We start from the raw sequence: 19,907 nt of genomic DNA, 5'->3' as shown, positions 1-19,907 counted from the left end.
AGGAATCTGACCATGAAAGACAGTGGAACGTATGAAGTGAGCATCACACCTGCTGCAGGAAAAGCACTATTCGGAAATACTGTGCTGCAGGTGCTGGGTGAGTTCTCTGTAACAAGATCTTGTAAATGATGTCACTATTGCAAGGCTCATCAACAGTACGTTAAAGTGAGCCATATGATATTAGAATGATTATTGAGGAGAGACACAGATACCAACGTTGCTTACAGTGTGAGATGCTGTGAGGGAAGACTGATTAAGGATTTGGGAGATGTTGCTTGGAGTGGTGACAATACACCAAACTTGACAAAACATGTCTGTATTGACCTCACTGTGTGCATTTAGGCATTATCAAGCCCAGAGAAGAAAGGGCCTTCCCAAAATTGTTACCACAAAGTTTGAAGCACGGAAATATCTAAAATGACAATTATCATTACACTTTAGTACCGTTCTATAATAATATTTCAACCAGTGAGACTAAGACCTCTACCCCAAAACCATGAAAACAGCTCTTGTTGTCATGAACTTGATGATGCCCCCATGAACAAAGTGGAATGGAAGCAATGTTTCAATTGGAAAGCCTTTCCAGAAAAGTGAAGACAGTTTTAGATACTAAGAGGTAACCATCTCCACCTGAGAAGTTCAACAAAAAGGTGTCCATTTCCTGAGTGTCCACAAACTGTAAGATGGTGGGATGGATGGATAGATGGTAGATAGGTAGATAAAAAGAATGGTAGATAGATAATCCCACGTGTCAAATTTGTGAAAATCTGTCATAACTTTGCACCCTTTAAACATGTATTCTGTCACTCTACAGAAAAAGTAGCTGATGTCAGCATTAACCCATCAAGCCAGCCAATCACAGAGGGGATGTCTGTCCACCTGACCTGTGCTGCTGCTGGCTCCATCAGCACCAGAGAGTGGATGAAGGATGGTGTGTCTCTCTCTCCCAGTGACAGAGTCAGCTTCTCTGGGGACAACAGCACAGTCTATATAAGTCCTGTGAACAAACAGGACAATGGTGTTTACCTGTGTCAAGTCAGAAACTCTCTGAGCTCTCAAGATGCTCAATACAATATGATTGTAAACTGTAAGTAATTGGATCAAGTCAATTAACTTGAATTTGCCTCGAAATACAAGATATTTACAAAGCCAGTATGAAATAGTCAAACTGGGAAACTGGTTCTGAATGTAACTAATATGGGTTTGATTTGGGTAAACATTTGCCATTTGTAATCAAGAGAACGTGCAACCGAAGGTCAACAAGGAACAAGGACATAATAAAAACTCCTCTTTGACTCCCCTTGATGTGTAGAATGAAACACCAGGTATGAGGTATTTGCTTCTAAGGAAAGCATGGGCCAGAGAATCATCTTGTTTCTTCTGTCATCTATTCATTAGCCATCCCTTGCTAAAGGTAAAGCTGACTTTTCACCAGAGATGTAGACCGTGTATGAAGTCATCATGTAGACTCTCCTGTAAATAAAAGTATACTCGAATATGCGTTGCAGTAGGTTGAAGCAAAATAATGACTTGATCTTCTCTTCCTGGGAATACAACTCTAGAGTGTGTTCTAACAGTAACATAAAGGGATTTGAAGGCTGCCTGCTTGCACATGCTGAAGTTTAGGATGCTTTTTTTGGTCTATGGTGAGAAATACATGAGAGCAGCTCATGATTTTCACATGACACTTTCCGTGTCAGATTGAAGATTGGCCCTTCTGACTACATCTTCCCATAATACAGAACAGTTTAACTGCAAAATTCAAACAGTATACCCATCTCGTTGTTTATGATCATTGACCTATGCACCTTTTGCTCTTTCTTCTAAATTGCTTTGGATAAAAACGTCTGCTAAATGACTAAATGTCTGAATGTAGTTTACTAAACATCTGTGAAATAACTGCTAAACCTATTCAGGAGGCCAAATAAAAAATGGTTCATCTGGTGTCGACTTTGAAGCACTCTTGTAACATTGAAACAAGATCTCACACAAGGATTGCATTACAGTCATTGAGCAGCCATTGAGGTTTTATAACATACTTGTGTTCACTTCCGCAGTGATATGAATTATTTTATGACATAAGGGACATAAAACTGAAAACTAGTTTGTGAAATATGACTTCAGTTAAAAGTGTATGTGAAGCTAACGTACAGTATACACAACTGTAGCTGCTTCCACCATCTTTCTCGATACAATAAACTATACAGATGTCCATAAAAAAAATTGTTTTAATGTACTCTCTTGCTATGTTGTCAGCACATTTTCACTAATTATAGATAGTATATTCTATGGAAATTATTTTGTTGAAATAAATATAAAAACAATATGAAATACCATAAATAAAACAGAAGTATGAAGTTATTGTTTTCCATTATTTTGTGGTGTTCAAACCTAACCCATTTACTTAACTGAACATGAGGCCTCGAATTGTATGTTGCCATGACAGTGAGGAACTTCTCCAAATATCCCCCAGATAATCGAGCAACTGGCGTATGGTACACCGATCTGCAGAGTGCAGTACATAATAAGAGACACTAGGTGGCAGTGTACATCTTTCTACCAAGGTTGAGAGCAGGTTTTTGGGTCAGTTATCTTGTTGCTGAAGACGATCTATTCAGTTCAGGCTTTGGAGTGTGTTGAGGTAGACCTATCAGTCTTCGACTAGCTCAGGTTTAGTTATTAGGGCTCAGCTTTACATGTGTTCTGGAGTTTAACGTATGGAATGGCTCCTTCTCATTATTACCATACACTGACAATTTTTATAACCTTTATAGGTAAGACTGTTGGTATTTATTTGCTTGAAATGTCTTCAAATGTACATATATACTTAATATCTAATAACATAAAATTAACTCTTCATAGAAATTAAATATAATCTGGTGGTTACATTACTGTAATGGAAACTTTGTTGACTACATGAGAATTTTTTTTAGGTGAACTGTACTGTTCAACCATTACTGGCTCTTAGCTAAAGTTGGCTAAGTGACTCGCTGTTCACGATCGTTCATTTCAACACCTCTGAGGCTGCTGGTCCAGAACCAGTGTTTGATCTGTATGGACTGTCAGCTCTGACATTCTGTTACTTGATACAGACTCTATTGAACCCAGTCTGCCTCTATCAGTATTGTTACACGTATTGTTACAGTATCAAACAGAATGTGTTGGTCTATCAAGATTCCATGCTTCAGATCACCCAAAAGGTTGCTCAGCCAACCAACTGGTTTTTATAAAGTTTTACTATGAATGTTTGTAATAGTATGAACCTGACCTTTTGGAAGTTGTGTGCATTTTGATGAAAATATTTCAGATTTTAATGGGTTCACTCAGCTGAAATAAATATACACATAATTAAACCAGAATGCATGTTACTGTAATAATATAAAACAAAACTGTGTTTGTCTCTTCCAGGGTTGTGTTATGGAGAAGGAGTTTTGCCAGACACTGAATATGGAGCAGTAGAAGGGAATGTGACTTTCACTACAAGCCTTACTGCAACAAGCACACCCTACACCATTATAACCTGGACGGTAAATAGCAATAACATACTAACGTATAGACAATCTGGAATTGACTTTTCACCAGCGTATCAAAGCAGAGTCACTCTGAATGCATCCACTGGATCTCTGGAGCTCAGGAATCTGACCATGAAAGACAGAGGAACGTATTCAGTGATCATCGTACCTACTACAGGACCCACACTTTCTGGAAATACTGTGCTGCAAGTGCTGGGTGAGTTCTCTGTAGTAAGATCTTGTAAATTATGTCACTATTGCAAAGCTCATTAGTAACAGTTTGAATGCGTTAAAGCGTGCCATATGATATTAGAATGATTATTGATGAGAGACACAGAGACTACGTTGCTGACAGTGTGAGTGCTGTGAGGAAAGACTGATTTAAGGATCTGAGAGTTGTTGCCTGGAGGGGTGACAAGAAGAAGTCATTGAATTTACAATTTATTCAGAATCACTAAAGTCTTCTTGCCCCTGAAAGTATCCAGTTCAGTTGATGGAAAATACACAGAAGGACACCTAAACCAGCTCTACAGTTTGTAAAATGGACTCATTAGCAAAGTAAAAGTTATTTAAGCAATAAGGTACGCGAGGCAGTACTTTATCGCCAATAAAGTACGTGTTCAAGGGTGTTGCAAACCGGCAAACCCTGGAACACGTACTTTATTGGCGATAAAGTACTGCCTCGAGTACCTTATTGCTTTTATAATACGGTTGCCAGCGAAATTATGAATAGTAAATAAACAATAAGCTGCCTTTCAGCACAAAAGAGTTATAGACAACAAACATTGTGTATCGCATTTCAGTAGCCGAGAGAAAATAGTCCCTGTAAACGGTGGCTGTTGCTATGCAACGGACAAACAGCATTGTGCACTGCACGTTTGTTAGCCTAGCTAGATCTCGCACCATATCATTCATTCAATGCTCATTTTATAAAAGCTACCTTTAAAATAACAACAAAAATGGGACACTTTCAATAAAATAATATTTAATTTAAACACTAGGCCTAAACATTGTAAATCAATCATTAATGTTTCGTAGGCACTGGGTATATGGTAGCTAGCTAGCCTACTAACCTACATATGCTGTAAACAAGTTACGAGTGACTTGGGACTCGATAGACGAACATTAGGCTGTTGTTAAGGTTAGCTTATGTTGATTTGGATATCTCCTTTAATTGTGCCTCCGTGGAAAACGTTGTTTTAAGAAGCCAAGTCCAGGTCATGTAATTGCGTGGCTACTGTACGAAGCTCAAATTAAACAAGTGTAGTCTAGTTAGCAACTATAGACCTGAGCTTCCGTCCAACGTTTCAGTAGCTAGACCAGCTAGTTAGCACTGATAGCACGGGACAGTGCAATATTATTTCTCAAAAATTAACCGAATCTTGCTAGTATAGCTTGCTAACCAATAAATTGCTGCATGCCAGTAGTTACTTGTAGACAGTCTTTTTCTTCGGCAACATTTTAGTTATTTTGAGTGCGCACTAATATGGAACGCTCCCGTTTTAAGGTAAATGTAATAAGTCATACCAGAGCATTCTCTGGGCGTACAGTACTTTATGCTCAATAAAGCACACCCCGTGACTCACTCTCAACCAATCAGAATGCTTGATTTAAACCACCCGTATTAAAATATTGTTTTAACCCACAGAGCAAGTCTCCAATGTTGTAATTAAAGCCAGTGCCTCAGATGTAGTGGAGTTCAACAGCTCTGTCAGTCTGTCCTGCTCCTCCTCTGGCTTCTCCCCCTCCTACCATTGGCTGAATGGCAGCTCTGAGGTCACAGCCAGTGGCAATGTCCATCTTGGTGATGGAGGCTCCACTCTCACCATAGTCAATGTGACCCGCTATGACCAGGGTCCTTGGAGATGCAATGTGACCAACCTTGTCAGTAATGACATCAGCCAGCCTTTTAACATAACCATCTACTGTGAGTCATCTATATATACCTATTATGTGCATGATGGCAAAGGCATTCTGGTGATTTGAATGTGGTAACCTGACATGTGGACAGTTTTGTCAAGGGTGTTTCTCCTGTAGATATACAGTAGTACTTTATCATGCTGTTGACTAGTGCACTTCCTGTGTTCATAGCACATTTGTATGATTTCTCACAGTATGATTGCTTATAGGTTGCTGTTATGCCTAAATACTGTAGCTGTTCTCTCACACTGAAATCAATGGACACCTCTTAGACGTGTCATTGGGGCTGGGCCTCTTATTGCTAATGGCAGAGCTTCCCTCTCTAGTGCTGCTGTTTGACTGACACTCTGCATTGCAGATGGTCCTGAGGACACAGTGATGGAGGTGAATCCTCCAGGTGGACTGTATGTTGCAGGGTCAGCCCTCAGTCTGTCCTGCTCCGCTCACTCCAAGCCTGTTGCTCAGTATCACTGGTTCCTGAATGGAACACAGCTGTCCAATGAGGGACCAGAGCTCCAACTGGTGAACATTCAGACCAGTCACAGTGGGAGTTACATCTGTCAGGCCTTTAACACCAGAACACTGAGATATGTGTCATCTGAGCCATCAATCATCACTGTATGGGGCAAGTGGGAGATGTTTGACTGTGGAAACTGGCATTGTGGAAAAGACCCATAGCCACAGTGCAGAACTTACACTCACTATATTGCCAATATCAATAAATGGTTGAGCAAATGACACCGGATTGTTGAAAGTGGAGATAGAAATGATCTCCGATGTGTTTGATGGTGTTTAGGTCAGGGATGTGTGCAGACTAGTCAAGTTTTTTCACACCATACTTGACAAAACATTTCTGTATTGACCTCACTTTGTGTATCCAGGCAGAGAAAAATGAACTTTCCAAAAAATTGTTACCACAAAGTTTGGCACTACAGTAATATTTCCACCAGTGTGACTTAGGCCTCTAACCCAAAACCATGAAAACAGCCCTTGTTGTTATTGACTTGATGATGCCCCCATGCACAAAGTGGAATGGAAACAATGTTTCAATTGGAAAGCCTTTCCAGAAAAGTGAAGACAGTTTTAGAAACTAAGAAGTAACCATTAGAGGCACCAGTTCAACAAAAAGGTGTCCATTTCCTGAGTGGTGTCCAAAAACTATAAGATGGATGGATAGATGGTAGATAGGTAGATAGAAAGATAGGGAGATAGATAATCCCACGTGTCAAGTATGTAAACATTTATCATTCCTTCACACCCTTTAAACATGTATTCTGTCCTTCTACAGAAAAAGTAGCTGATGTCAGCATTAACCCATCAAGCCAGCCAATCACAGAGGGGATGTCTGTCCACCTGACCTGTGCTGCTGCTGGCTCCATCAGCACCAGAGAGTGGATGAAGGATGGTGTGCCTCTCTCTCCCAGTGACACAGTCAGCTTCTCTGGGGACAACAGCACAGTCTCTATAAGTCCTGTGAACAAACAGGACGATGGTGTTTACCTGTGTCAAGTCACAAACCCTGTGAGCTCTCAAGATGCTGAATACAATATGATTGTAAACTGTAAGTAATCGGATACACGACTATGCTGTGTATGCATCTGATTCCATGGATGTACTTTAGTTCAATTCCAGTCTAACTAACAGTAGAGCAAGGTAACCCTTGATAGTTTTTGCACATGATCTACTGTATCAATGGAACAACCAAGGTCAGTACTGCATAATTCTTGTTAAATAATTGCATGTAAGAGACACTTCCACCCAACCTCAACTATATGAATCATGAAATGAAAGGACAGGTATTGTCCCTGACTGTATGTGTACCTACTCTAGCTGTAGCCCAGCGTCTCTGATGCCTGTGAGGTTTTTCTCTGTCTCTTCAGCTGAGGGTTCTTTAACAGAGAGAGGACTGTCAGGTGGTGCCATCGCTGGAATTGTGATTAAAGTTTTGGTGATTGTCGGAGTGACAGTTGGTTTGACTGTGTATTTGATCAAGAAGGAGTAAGTATTTTTTTTAAATCACATGAAGGTATCTGGTTGTTATAATGTTATAATGTTTCGCTGACAACTAAATTTACTTAAATTAGTCTTGGATATATACAAGATGTTTACAAAGCCAGTGTGAAAGACTCTAATGTCAGGGGGAGTGGAAGGAAGCACATGAAGAGGATGTCAAAAATGAGACAGGTCTTCAAGAGAACAGAAACTAGGAATCCAAACTGGGATCAAAATATTGAAAGCTCTAGGTTACCCTGAAAAATAAGTGCAAACAAATTGAAAGTTTGGGGATATTCCAAATAATAATCCAGACACGAGGAGTCTGACACCAACCCGGCAGTCAAGTGTACATTATAAGAGTAACGTGGTCATGAGCAGCCAAAGTGACACACACACACAAAGGGGGATGATTAGCCTAGAATCACTCATTTAATCTGTGGCAGTCATACTTATTTCAGAGTGAAAAAAAACGGAGAGGATACTGGTAGAGGAGAGGCAGGAGGTGCAGGGAGCCAAGAGAGAGAGAAACAAGACCACAACATGAACACACACCCAGGGAAACAGACAGGAAAATGTTACATTTAACATTCAAGTACTGCAGCACTAAGATTGTCAGCTTGACAGTGCGGCTTGGTGTATTGATGATGTAATCATACTCTTTATGTTGTTCAGGAACAAGACTAAAGGCTCCTTAGGTGCAGGTAAGATCTGGCTCTGTGTGTCTCCTTATATGAGAGCAAGATGACTGTAATAACAGTTGTCTGCTCTCTTATTCATGATGTATGAAACTAAAGAGGCAATGCTGTGACTGCAGGTGTTTGTGAGAGTTCACATCTCTCACAGGTACTGGGTATATCTTCTCTGCCTGTCTCTGATCCTCCACAGGCAGAGAGACAGAGAGGATACACAGCCAGCAGAACCAAGCCAGCCATGACAGAGGGCATGATAACATTCAGTTCAGGTTACATGAACCCACAATCAAAACCAGCAGAGATCCCCAAGAGATGATGAGGACCCCAGGTGAGACTTGTAGCATCCACGTCACCCCCTTACAGATAGAGAGATAGATTAAAGATAGATAGATTAGAGACAGATAGACTAGAGATACATAGACAGACAGATTGGTTGATTGGTTGATGGATTTGATTGATCCCGGGAGGGAAATTGTTTTGATTTTTACACACAGATTCTAGTAACTGTGACCAGATCTATGAAAACGTTCCAGGTCCGACAAGAGTTGTAGAAGCTCCTCCTGTCCTGCCAAGAGTGAGTTCTACTGTCACCTCCTGCATCCTGTTTGTGTCATACATAATAATCACTGCCTGACTCAAACTCTTGTTTCCATGTTTATGGTCTCACGTCCTTGCCAGGAGTCTGAATATGAGATGCCCTGGTAGGTTACCAGATTTCTCTCGCATGGCAACAGAGATAACTCTGATATACTGGAATGAACCTGGAGACTGAATTACTGTACCTAGTTCCTGTACTGTATACTGCCCTGGCACCTCTCATGTCTGTCTGTCTGTCTGTCTCTCTGTCTGTCTGTCTCTCTGTCTGTCTCTCTCTCTCTCGCTCTCTCTCTCTCTCTCTCTCTCTCTCTCTCTCTCTCTCTCTCTCTCTCTCTCTCTCTCTCTCTCTCTCTCTCTCTCTCCCAGTTAATACCAGTCCGGTGTGTTCCCACCCCATCCTCCTGGTTGGTTCTGGACAGCACCCATGGTTCTGGTGACCTGAGTCACCTCTTCTCTCTAATAGGGGGTTTGGGACCCCCTGAACCTTATCCTGATCATGTACCTACTATATGTAGTTATTTTACTAATGTTACGCTCCTTGTTTCTGAATGCACTACTTGCTTGCCTACAAACCCTGCCTGTTTTGACTATGCCTTGGAATTCCCTTTTTTTACCATATTCTGGAGTTTTGCTAATACATTTGTTTTTTTTATTCTGTAAAAATCCTGACCCCTGACTTAGATGGCCCCTGGCTCTGCCCATGCTACACTGGACCTGGGACTAGCGTATGTGAGGACTTCATGGGAATTCTCGTGGTCAGAGAAATCTGAGCCATCCTCATAAATCAGATGCTGTCTTCTCAAGTCTTTCATCACCAATGCATGAAGACCATTCAAATGATATTTAATTTTTAATAAAGCTCTTTTATACTTTTTGAAAACTGAAAACTAGTTCTTTTCAAGGATATCTGTACTCTATTGCTGTTGTCAAGATATATTTACTAGATACAAATTCTATATTTTATGGTAATTATTCTGTTGAAAGATATAAAAACAATACAAAATACCATAAATATAATACAAGTATGCAGTTATTGTTTACCATTATTTTGTGGTAATCAAACCCAACCCATTTAATTAACTGAACATGTGGCAAGGCAGTTTGTGTGTGTATTTAAAAGGTATAAGGAGTATTTCTTTGTTGCAAACAGTCAACACTGCACAGCCATACAGCTGCCACATTTCAGCTTCATACGATGCCAATTATGAGCCCACATTGAGCCTCGCCTCGAATTGCACGTTGCCAAGACAGTGAGGAACTTCTCAAATACCGTATCCTGGGCTGGGACCCAGAATGGGACCAGGGCTGGGTACCAGGACGGGACCAGGGCTGGGTACCAGGACGGGACCAGGGCTGGGACCCAGGATGGGACCAGGGCTGGGTACCAGGACGGGACCAGGGCTGGGTACCAGGATGGGACCAGTGCTGGGTACCAGGATGGGACCAGGGCTGGGGCACAGGATGGGACCAGGGCTGGGTACCAGGATGGGACCAAGGCTGGGTACCAGGATGGGACCAGGGCTGGGGCACAGGATGGGACCAGGGCTGGGTACCAGGACGGGACCAGGGCTGGGTACCAGGAAGGGACCAGGGCTGGGTACCAGCAGCAGGCGGTGGTCTGGGTGCTGGACAGCTAAACCTCGGGATGAGGCTGGGGCACAGGGCAGTACCGAGGCAGGGGCACAGGACAGGACCGAGGCAGGGGCACAGGGCAGGACCGAGGCAGGGGCACAGGGCAATACCGAGGCAGGGGCACAGGGCAGGACCGAGGCAGGGGCACAGGGCAGGACCGAGGCAGGGGGCAGAGGGCAGGAGTCGGGGTTAGGGCTGGGGCCGGAGCCGGAGCCGGAGCCGGAGCCGGAGCCGGAGCCGGAGCCGGAGCCGGAGCCGGAGCCGGAGCCGGAGCCGGAGCCGGTGTAGGAGCCAGGTCTTGGGGTGGGCCTTCCGCTGCAGGCTTTGGGGTCCACCGAAGCCAAGACAGGTTCCTATGAAAGGGTTGGGGGAACTCTCGACTGGGTCCTTTAATGGTTTTGTCATTCTATCATGACGAGTGGTGGGGTAGGACCCAAACGCAGGAGTAGCGAGGCATTGTGTTGAACAAAGGGTTTATAAAAAGTAAATAAAAAACGAGAAACAGACAAGGTACTCACACTGACAAGACAAAGACTGGACACAAAACAGGAACCTAAATACACAGAACCAAACAAGACACAGGAGGACACAATGAGACTAACGAGAACTGAAATCACTGACCGAGACACAGGGGAAGACAATGACAGACACAGGGAAACAGTAGACATGGATATTACAATATTTCTTCCTGTACTCTTATGCTATGTTGTCAGCACATGTTTACAATTTACAGATTCTATATTTTGTGGAAATTATTCTGTTGAAATAAATATAAAAACTGTATAAAATACCATAAATATAATATAAGTATGAAGTTATTGTTTTCCATTATTTTGGCGTTTTCAAAACTAACCCATTTACTTAACCAAACATGAGGCAAGACAGTTTGTGTGTATATTTAAAGGTATAAGGAGTTTGTCTTTGTTGCAACGCTGCAGGGCCACACACCTGTCGCATTTCAGCTTCATACGATGCCAACAATAAGTCCACGTTGAGCCTCGAACTGCACGTTGCCATGACAGTGAGGAACTTCTCCAAATATCCCCAAATAATCTAGCCACTGGTGCATGGTGCACAGATCTACAGAGTGCACTACATCATAAAATACACTAGATGGCAGTGTACATCTTTCTACTAAGGTTGAGAGCAGGTTTTGAAAATAGGGACAATTATCTTGGTGCCAAAGATGATCTGTTCAGTTCAGGGTTTGGAGTGTGTTGAGGTAGACCTATCAGTCTTCAGTAACTTTCAGTTGTTTATTGGGACGACTGGCTCAGGTTTAGTCATTAGGGCTCAGCTATTCATGTGTTCTGGAGTTTAACATTTGGAATGGATTCTTCTCATTATTACCAAACTCTTACAATATTTATAACCCTTATAGGTAAGATTTGTATTTATTTGCTTGAAATTGCTTCAAATGTACAGAATATTACCTCTTAATAGCGGTTTAATACAATCTGGTGGTTAAATGAATGGAAACAACATTAGTTTGTTGACTTAATGAGCATTTTTATCAGGTGAACTGTCCTGTTCAACCACTACTGGCTCTAACTAAAGTTCGCTATGTGACTTCCTTTTCACAATCTGGTCCAGAACCAGTGTTTGATCTGTATGGACTGTCAGCTCTGACATTCTGTTACTTGACACAGACTCTATTGAACCCAGTCTGCCTCTATCAGTATTGTTACACGTATTGTTACAGTATCAAACAGAATGTGTTGGTCTATCAAGATTCCATGCTTCTGATCACGCAAGACGTTACTTCCCCAACCAACTGATTTCATAAAGTTTTAATGTTAGCAATAGTATGTACTTGATGTTTAGGAAGTTGTGGCTGTTGTTTAGCAAATACTTTGCACTAATTAATCCAGAATGCATGTTACTAATAATATCAACCAAAACTCTGTTTGTGTCCTCCAGGGTTGTGTTATGGAGACAACGTTTTGCAAAACACTCAACATGGAGCAATTAATGGGAATGTGAATTTCACTACAAGCCTTGCCCCAACAAGCACACCCGCTAATCTGATAATCTGGGCGGTAAATACTACTACAAATATATTAACTTTTATTACTGGTGAAAATACTGTTTCACAAGCTTATCAAGGCAGAGTCACTCTGGACAGATTCACTGCATCTCTGGAGCTCAAGAATCTGACCATGAAAGACAGTGGAACGTATGAAGTGACCGTTAAAACTGATGGAGAAACTAAGTCTGAAAATGTACTGCTGCAGGTGCTGGGTGAGTACTCTGTAAGAAGATCTTGTAAATGATGTCACTATTGCAAGGCTCATCAACAGTTTGTATACGTTAAAGCGAGCCATATGATATTATAATGATTATTGAGGGGAGACACAGATACCAACGTTGCTTACAGTGTGAGATGCTGTGAGGGAAGACTGATTAAGGATTTGGGAGATGTTGTGCTGGAGGGGCGACGAGGAGAAGACATTGAATATTAGTGGTGTATTTGGAGAACTAGACCAAGTACTTGTTGGTTCCAAACACACATTATTCAGCATCCCTAAAGTCTTCTTGCTCCTGAAAGTATCCAGTTGAATTGATGAAAATATACAGAAGGACATCTAAACCAGCTCTACAGTTTGTAAAATAGTCTCCTTAGCAAAGTGAAAGATATTATGTTGTTTTAACCCACAGAGCAAGTCTCCAATGTTGTAATTAAAGCCAGTGCCTCAGATGTAGTGGAGTTCAACAGCTCTGTCAGTCTGTCCTGCTCCTCCTCTGGCTCCTCCCCCTCCTACCATTGGCTGAATGGCAGCTCTGAGGTCACAGCCAGCGACAATGTCCAGCTTGGTGATGGAGGCTCAACTCTCACCATAGTCAATGTGACCCGCTATGACCAGGGTCCTTGGACATGCAATGTGACCAACCGTGTCAGTAATGACATCAGCCAGCCTTTTAACATAACCATCTACTGTGAGTCATCTATATATACCTATTATGTGCATGATGGCAAAGGCTTTCTGGTGATTTTAATGTGGTAACCTTACATGTGGACAGTTTTGTCAAGGGTGTTTCTCCTGTAGTTATACTGTAGTACTTCATCATTCGGTCGACTAGTGCACTTCCTGTGTTCATAGCACATTTGTATGATTTCTCACAGTATGATTGCTTATAGGTTGCTGTTATGCCTAAATACTGTAGCTGTTCTCTCACACTGATGTCAATGGACACATCTTAGACGTGTCATTGGGGCTGGGCCTCTTATTGCTAATGGCAGAGCTTCCCTCTCTAGTGCTGCTGTTTGACTGACACTCTGCATTGCAGATGGTCCTGAGGACACAGTGGTGGAGGTGAATCCTCCAGGTGGACTGTATGTTGCAGGGTCAGCCCTCAGTCTGTCCTGCTCCGCTCACTCCAAGCCTGTTGCTCAGTATCACTGGTTCCTGAATGGAACACAGCTGTCCAATGAGGGACCAGAGCTCCAACTGGTGAACATTCAGACCAGTCAGAGTGGTAGTTACATCTGTCAGGCCTTTAACACCAGAACACTGAGATATGTGTCATCTGAGTCATCAATCATCTCTGTATGGGGTAAGTGGGAGATGTTTGACTGTGGAAACTGGCATTGTGGAAAAGACCCATAGCTACAGTACAGAACTTTATTTATGGTTTTTACATGATGTTTGGACACACAAATGTTGGTTGTCTTCGCATCAGCTACATATATATATACTGCATATACTGTAGCCTGAACTTGTTTGGCCCATATTGATGACTGCGGATGGTGCTCATTGTGAGACTGTCTGGACAGTTGGATGTCAGTTTCCACACATTGGAACATTGCTGTCAAATGAGAGTTTAGAACGCAGGTTGGTGAATATTCATGAATTGGTGAATATGCCTTTGTGAAGGCTGTGATATCCAGTGATCCAGACCCTTGTGATATCAGTCATCTTATCTTATCTCTATGGGGTTCAATTGGATTGTTTGGGATGTTTTATAAGAAATACTTTTTGTCTGTGGGCTTAATGGATGCTGATGTCTTTGCCTGTGTCATTCCTGGTTTATTTTTATTTTAGGCATACAGACAGACTGATACACTATATTTGACAAAACATGTCTGTATTGACATCACTGTGTGCATTAAGGCATTATCAAGATCAGAGAAGAAAGGGCCTTCCCAAATGTTTTACCACAAAGTTTGAAGCACAGGATTGTCTAAAATTACAATTATTATTACACTTTAGTGCTACAATAATATTTATACCAGTGGGACTAAGGCCTCTAACTCAAAACCATGAAAAACAGCCCAGGTTGTTATTGACTTGATGATACCCCCATGCACAAAGTGGATTGGAAGCATTGTTTCAATTGAAAGCCTTTCCAGAAAAGTGGAGACAGTTTTAGAAACTAGGAGGTAACCAACTCTACATGAAAAGTTGGTGTCAAAAAGGTGTCAATTTCCTGAGCGGTGTCCACAAACTTTGAGATGGATGGATGGTAGATAGGTAGATAGAAAGATGGGTAGATAGATATTCCCATGTGTCAAATTCGTGAAAATCTATTGTTCCTTCACACCCTTTAAACATGTATTCTGTCTCTCCACAGAAAAAGTAGCTGATGTCAGCATTAACCCATCAAGCCAGCCAATCACAGAGGGGATGTGTGTCAACCTGACCTGTGCTGCTGCTGGCTCCATCAGCACCAGAGAGTGGATGAAGGATGGTGTGCCTCTCTCTCCCAGTGACAGAGTCAGCTTCTCTGGGGACAACAGCACAGTCTCTATAAGTCCTGTGAACAAACAGGACGATGGTGTTTACCTGTGTCAAGTCAGAAACCCTGTGAGCTCTCAAGATGCTGAATACAATATGATTGTAAACTGTAAGTAATCGACTATGCTGTGCATGCATCTGATTCCATGGTTGTACTTTAGTTCCAGTCTAACTAAACAGTAAAGCAATGTAACCCATGATAGTGTTTGCATATTATCTACTGTATTAAACTGTTATCAGTGTGTTTATACATACAGTAGATGGAACAGACAAGGTCAATACTGCTTAATACTTGTCAAATAGTTATACGAAAGAGACACTTCCACCCAACCATAACCATATTAATCCCATGATTACATGAATCTGTGTTGCAGATGGACCTGATAGGGTCAGAATCGAGGGTGCTCTTAAAATAGAGGTTGGACGGAAGTTAACCTTAACCTGCTTGACTGATTCTAAACCTGCCGCTAACTACAGCTGGACGGTCAATGGGACAGAGTGGCCTGGACAGTCACAAGTGTTCACTATAGAGAAGATCCAGTACAACAATAGTGGCACCTACAACTGCACTGCATCCAATGACATCACTGGACGCAGTGAACACACTGTCCACACATTGCAAGTAAAAGGTAAAGTTAAAGAAGCAAATAATGGCCATATATGGCAATTAAGTTTAGGTTCAATATAAATTAAGTATGAAAATGGAAGTTGTGGAGTAAGAACAGACAAAACACACTACGTAGCACTCTAATGAAAGAACAGTTATTGTCCCTGTCTGTTTGTTTACTAACTGTAGCTGTAGCCCAGCATCTCTGATGCCTGTGAGGTTTTTCTCTGTCTCTTCAGCTGAGGGTTCTTTAACAGAGAGAGGACTGTCAGGTGGTGCCATCGCTGGAATTGTGATTAAAGTTTTGGTGATTGTCGGAGTGACAGTTGGTTTGACTGTGTATTTGATCAAGAAGGAGTAAGTATTTTTTTTAAATCACATGAAGGTATCTGGTTGTTATAATGTTATAATGTTTCGCTGACAACTAAATTTACTTAAATTAGTCTTGGATATATACAAGATGTTTACAAAGCCAGTGTGAAAGACTCTAATGTCAGGGGGAGTGGAAGGAAGCACATGAAGAGGATGTCAAAAATGAGACAGGTCTTCAAGAGAACAGAAACTAGGAATCCAAACTGGGATCAAAATATTGAAAGCTCTAGGTTACCCTGAAAAATAAGTGCAAACAAATTGAAAGTTTGGGGATATTCCAAATAATAATCCAGACACGAGGAGTCTGACACCAACCCGGCAGTCAAGTGTACATTATAAGAGTAACGTGGTCATGAGCAGCCAAAGTGACACACACACACAAAGGGGGATGATTAGCCTAGAATCACTCATTTAATCTGTGGCAGTCATACTTATTTCAGAGTGAAAAAAAACGGAGAGGATACTGGTAGAGGAGAGGCAGGAGGTGCAGGGAGCCAAGAGAGAGAGAAACAAGACCACAACATGAACACACACCCAGGGAAACAGACAGGAAAATGTTACATTTAACATTCAAGTACTGCAGCACTAAGATTGTCAGCTTGACAGTGCGGCTTGGTGTATTGATGATGTAATCATACTCTTTATGTTGTTCAGGAACAAGACTAAAGGCTCCTTAGGTGCAGGTAAGATCTGGCTCTGTGCGTTTCCTTATATGAGAGCAAGATGACTGTAATAACAGAGTTGTCTGCTCTCTTATTCATGATGTATGAAACTAAAGAAGCAATGCTGTGACTGCAGGTGTTTGTGAGAGTTCACATCTCTCAGCAGGTACTGGGTATATCTTCTCTGCCTGTCTCTGATCCTCCACAGGCAGAGAGACAGAGAGGAAACATACCCAGCAGAACCAAGCCAGCCATGACAGAGGGCATGACAACATTCAGTTCAGTTTACATGAACCCACAATCAAAACCAGCAGAGATCCCCAAGAGAGGAAGAATACCCCAGGTGAGACTTGTAGCATCCACGTCACCCCTTACAGATAGAGAGAAAGATTAAAGATAGATAGATTAGAGACAGATAGACTAGAGATACATAGACAGACAGATTGGTTGATTGGTTGATGGATTTGATTGATCCCGGGACAGAAATTGTTTTGTTTTCTACACACAGATTCTAGAAACTGTGATCAGACCTATGAAAACGTTCCAGATCCGACTACAAGAGTTGTAGAAGCTCCTCCTGTCCTGCCTAGAGTGAGTTCTACTGTCACTTCCTGCATCCTGTTTGTGTGATAAATAATAATCACGGCCTGACTCCAAGTCTTGTTTCCATCTTTATGGTCTCACGTCCTTGCCAGGAGTCTGAATATGAGATGCCCAGGTAGGTTACCAGATTTCTCTCGCATAGCAACAGAGATAACTCTGATATACTGGAATGAACCTGGAGACTGAATTACTGTAACTAGTTCCTGTACTGTATACTGCCCTTGCACCTCTCACCTCTGTCTGTCTGTGTGTCTGTATGTCTCTCTCTCTCTCCCAGTTAATACCAGTCCGGCGTGTTCCCTCCCCATCCTCCTGGTTCTGGACAGCACCCATGGTTCTGGTGACCTGAGTCACCTCTTCTCTGTAATAGGGTATTTGGGACCCCCTGAACCTTATCCTGAACATGTACCTACTATATGGAGTTATTTTACTAATGTTACGCCCCTTGTTTCTGAATGCACTACTTGCTCGCCTACAAACCCTGCCTGTTGACTAAGCCTTGGAATTCCCTTATTCCCATATTTTGGAGCTCTGCTAATAAATGTGTTTTATTCTGTAAAAATCCTGACATCTGACTTAGATGGCCCCTGGCTCTGCCCATGCTACACTGGACCTGGGACTACTACATGTTTGAGGACTTCATGGGAATTCTCGTGGTTTGAGAAATCTGAGCCGTCCTCATAAATTAGATGCTGTCTTCTCAAGTCTTTCATTACCACTGCATGAATACCATTCAAATGATATTTAATAATAAAACTCTTTTGTACTTTTTGAAAAGTGTTTTGGGGACTACTACTTTCAATAACATTTGATAATACAATATTATTACATAAATATTTTTTTTTTACAAAACATTTTAATACTGTAATGTATTCTAACACAGTACTATCATGGATGTACATGTTGGTACTCATGTACTCAGGTATGGATCATGGATTTGACCAGAGGTGTTCATTGTGGCTGGTTAAGAACAAGTGTGTGTAGACTGGTGCTGTGAAAATGTTGAGATGCTCAAAATGTGTAGGGCAACACTGTGACTAGGTGTCCACTATTCAACACCTACTGTACTGGGGTCTTCTGTGGGCCCATGTGATTATAAACTGTGGAGTAAAGGAAGACAGAGCAGACTACTGATGGTGCCTGTGGTCTGCTGTAGACAGGATGAGCGTGAGAAACAAATTGTGAACTTCATGACATCATGCAATGTGGTTGAGGCAGCATACTTTTTTGACCACAAACAAAAGAAGTTTAGATTTTAAAATATTACAATCAGAGGAGGGGAACTTTAACTTCCTCAACACATTTGAGGAACTCCTGTTTATAGACCATGGTAAGATTGATTTCTTTCAGTATAAAAGATCAGGCGTTTCTAATTATTAAACTTTTGGGAACAAAACAAAGGCTTTTGTCTAATGGGGAACAGGTTTTATATGTAACTAATAGTGATTTGATATGGTTAACTATTTGCCATTTATAATCTAAGACAAAGCGCAACCTAAGGTCAACTGAACAAGGAAATTATGAAAACTCCACTTTGACTCCCCTTGATGTGTAGAATGATACTCAAGGTATGAAGTATTTGCTCTTAAGGAAAGTATGGGACAGATAATCATCTTGTTTCTTTAGTTATCTATTCATGAGCCATCCCTTGCTAAAGGTAAAGCTGACCTTGCACCAGGAAGAGGAACACATTGTTGACATACGCCACTGCAGTTCTGATTTCTGTCATGTAAATGTACCAGTGTGAATCGGTGAAACTCACGCCTCAGGTATGTAACAGGCCAACCGTGTCAACGTATAGCTAGCTTTTCTTTGGCGTAGCTGGTAGTGGTTGCGCTTGGCAGTCAGAGGGGGCGTGTTTGAGACCAGGCAGGGACGAAGATTGGTCCGGAAAGCCTTCAGGACGTAGCAAAGCCACGTCTGTTACACCCCCGTTACATAGACAGTATACGCAGTCTTCACGAAGAGTCCTGTAGACTCTCCTGTAGACACAAGCATACCCTAATATGCCTCGCTGTAGGTTGAAGCAAAATAATTGTTAGACTTGATCTTCTCTTCCTGGGAATACAACTCTAGAGAGTGTTCTAACAGTAACATGTAAAAGGATTTGAAGGCTGCCTGCTTGCATGCTTATTTTGGTCTACGGGAAGAAAAACATTAGACTGCATGATTCTCACATCTCATTGCTTAGTTCTTCTTCTATAGAATGACTCAGCTGGCCTGTCTGTGTCAGATTGAAGATAAGCCCTTCTGTTATAACTGATTACATTTTCACATAATACGGAACGGTTTAACTTCAAAATGCAAACAGGATACTATCTGTGAAATAACTGCTAAACCTATTCAGGAGGCCGAATGAAAAATAATTAATCAGGCCTTTGCCAAATATCCTCCAGATAATCAGCCACTTGTGCATCGTACACAGATCTACAGAGTGCACTACATCATGAAATACACTAGGTGGCAGTGTACATCTTTCTACAAAGGTTGAGAGCAGGTTTTGAAAATTGGGTCAATTATCTTGGTGCCAAGGATTATCAGTTCAGTTCAGCCTTTGGAGTGTGTTGCGGTAGACCTAT

General features: G+C 41.8%; 1 protein-coding gene and 1 long non-coding RNA gene across 2 annotated transcripts in view; both read left to right on the top strand.

Moving 5' to 3' along the window:
• LOC146301438 (hemicentin-1-like) overlaps positions 1–19,907 on the top strand; it is a 41,340-nt gene that overhangs the window by 9,146 nt on the left and 12,287 nt on the right. Inside the window, exons 7-16 of the mRNA XM_084669164.1 lie at positions 5,161–5,439; positions 5,791–6,057; positions 13,007–13,285; positions 13,637–13,903; positions 14,921–15,193; positions 15,931–16,048; positions 16,718–16,746; positions 16,934–17,068; positions 17,234–17,316; positions 17,421–17,443. Of these exons, the coding sequence (XP_084525290.1) occupies positions 5,161–5,439; positions 5,791–6,057; positions 13,007–13,285; positions 13,637–13,903; positions 14,921–15,193; positions 15,931–16,048; positions 16,718–16,746; positions 16,934–17,068; positions 17,234–17,316; positions 17,421–17,443 (1,753 nt within the window). The remainder of the gene's footprint in view (positions 1–5,160; positions 5,440–5,790; positions 6,058–13,006; positions 13,286–13,636; positions 13,904–14,920; positions 15,194–15,930; positions 16,049–16,717; positions 16,747–16,933; positions 17,069–17,233; positions 17,317–17,420; positions 17,444–19,907) is intronic.
• LOC146301440 (uncharacterized) lies at positions 8,326–9,118 on the top strand. The gene is made up of 4 exons (XR_014729004.1): positions 8,326–8,447; positions 8,614–8,693; positions 8,798–8,820; positions 9,083–9,118. It is a non-coding gene; the product is annotated as an uncharacterized LOC146301440 (long non-coding RNA).

Source organism: Hypomesus nipponensis, chromosome 2 (assembly GCF_054491055.1).
Source record: "Hypomesus nipponensis isolate SF chromosome 2, ASM5449105v1, whole genome shotgun sequence".
In the NCBI taxonomy this organism is placed as follows: domain Eukaryota; kingdom Metazoa; phylum Chordata; class Actinopteri; order Osmeriformes; family Osmeridae; genus Hypomesus; species Hypomesus nipponensis.
Note: the sequence above shows the minus strand (reverse complement) of the source record. Positions and strands in the feature narration are given on the sequence as shown.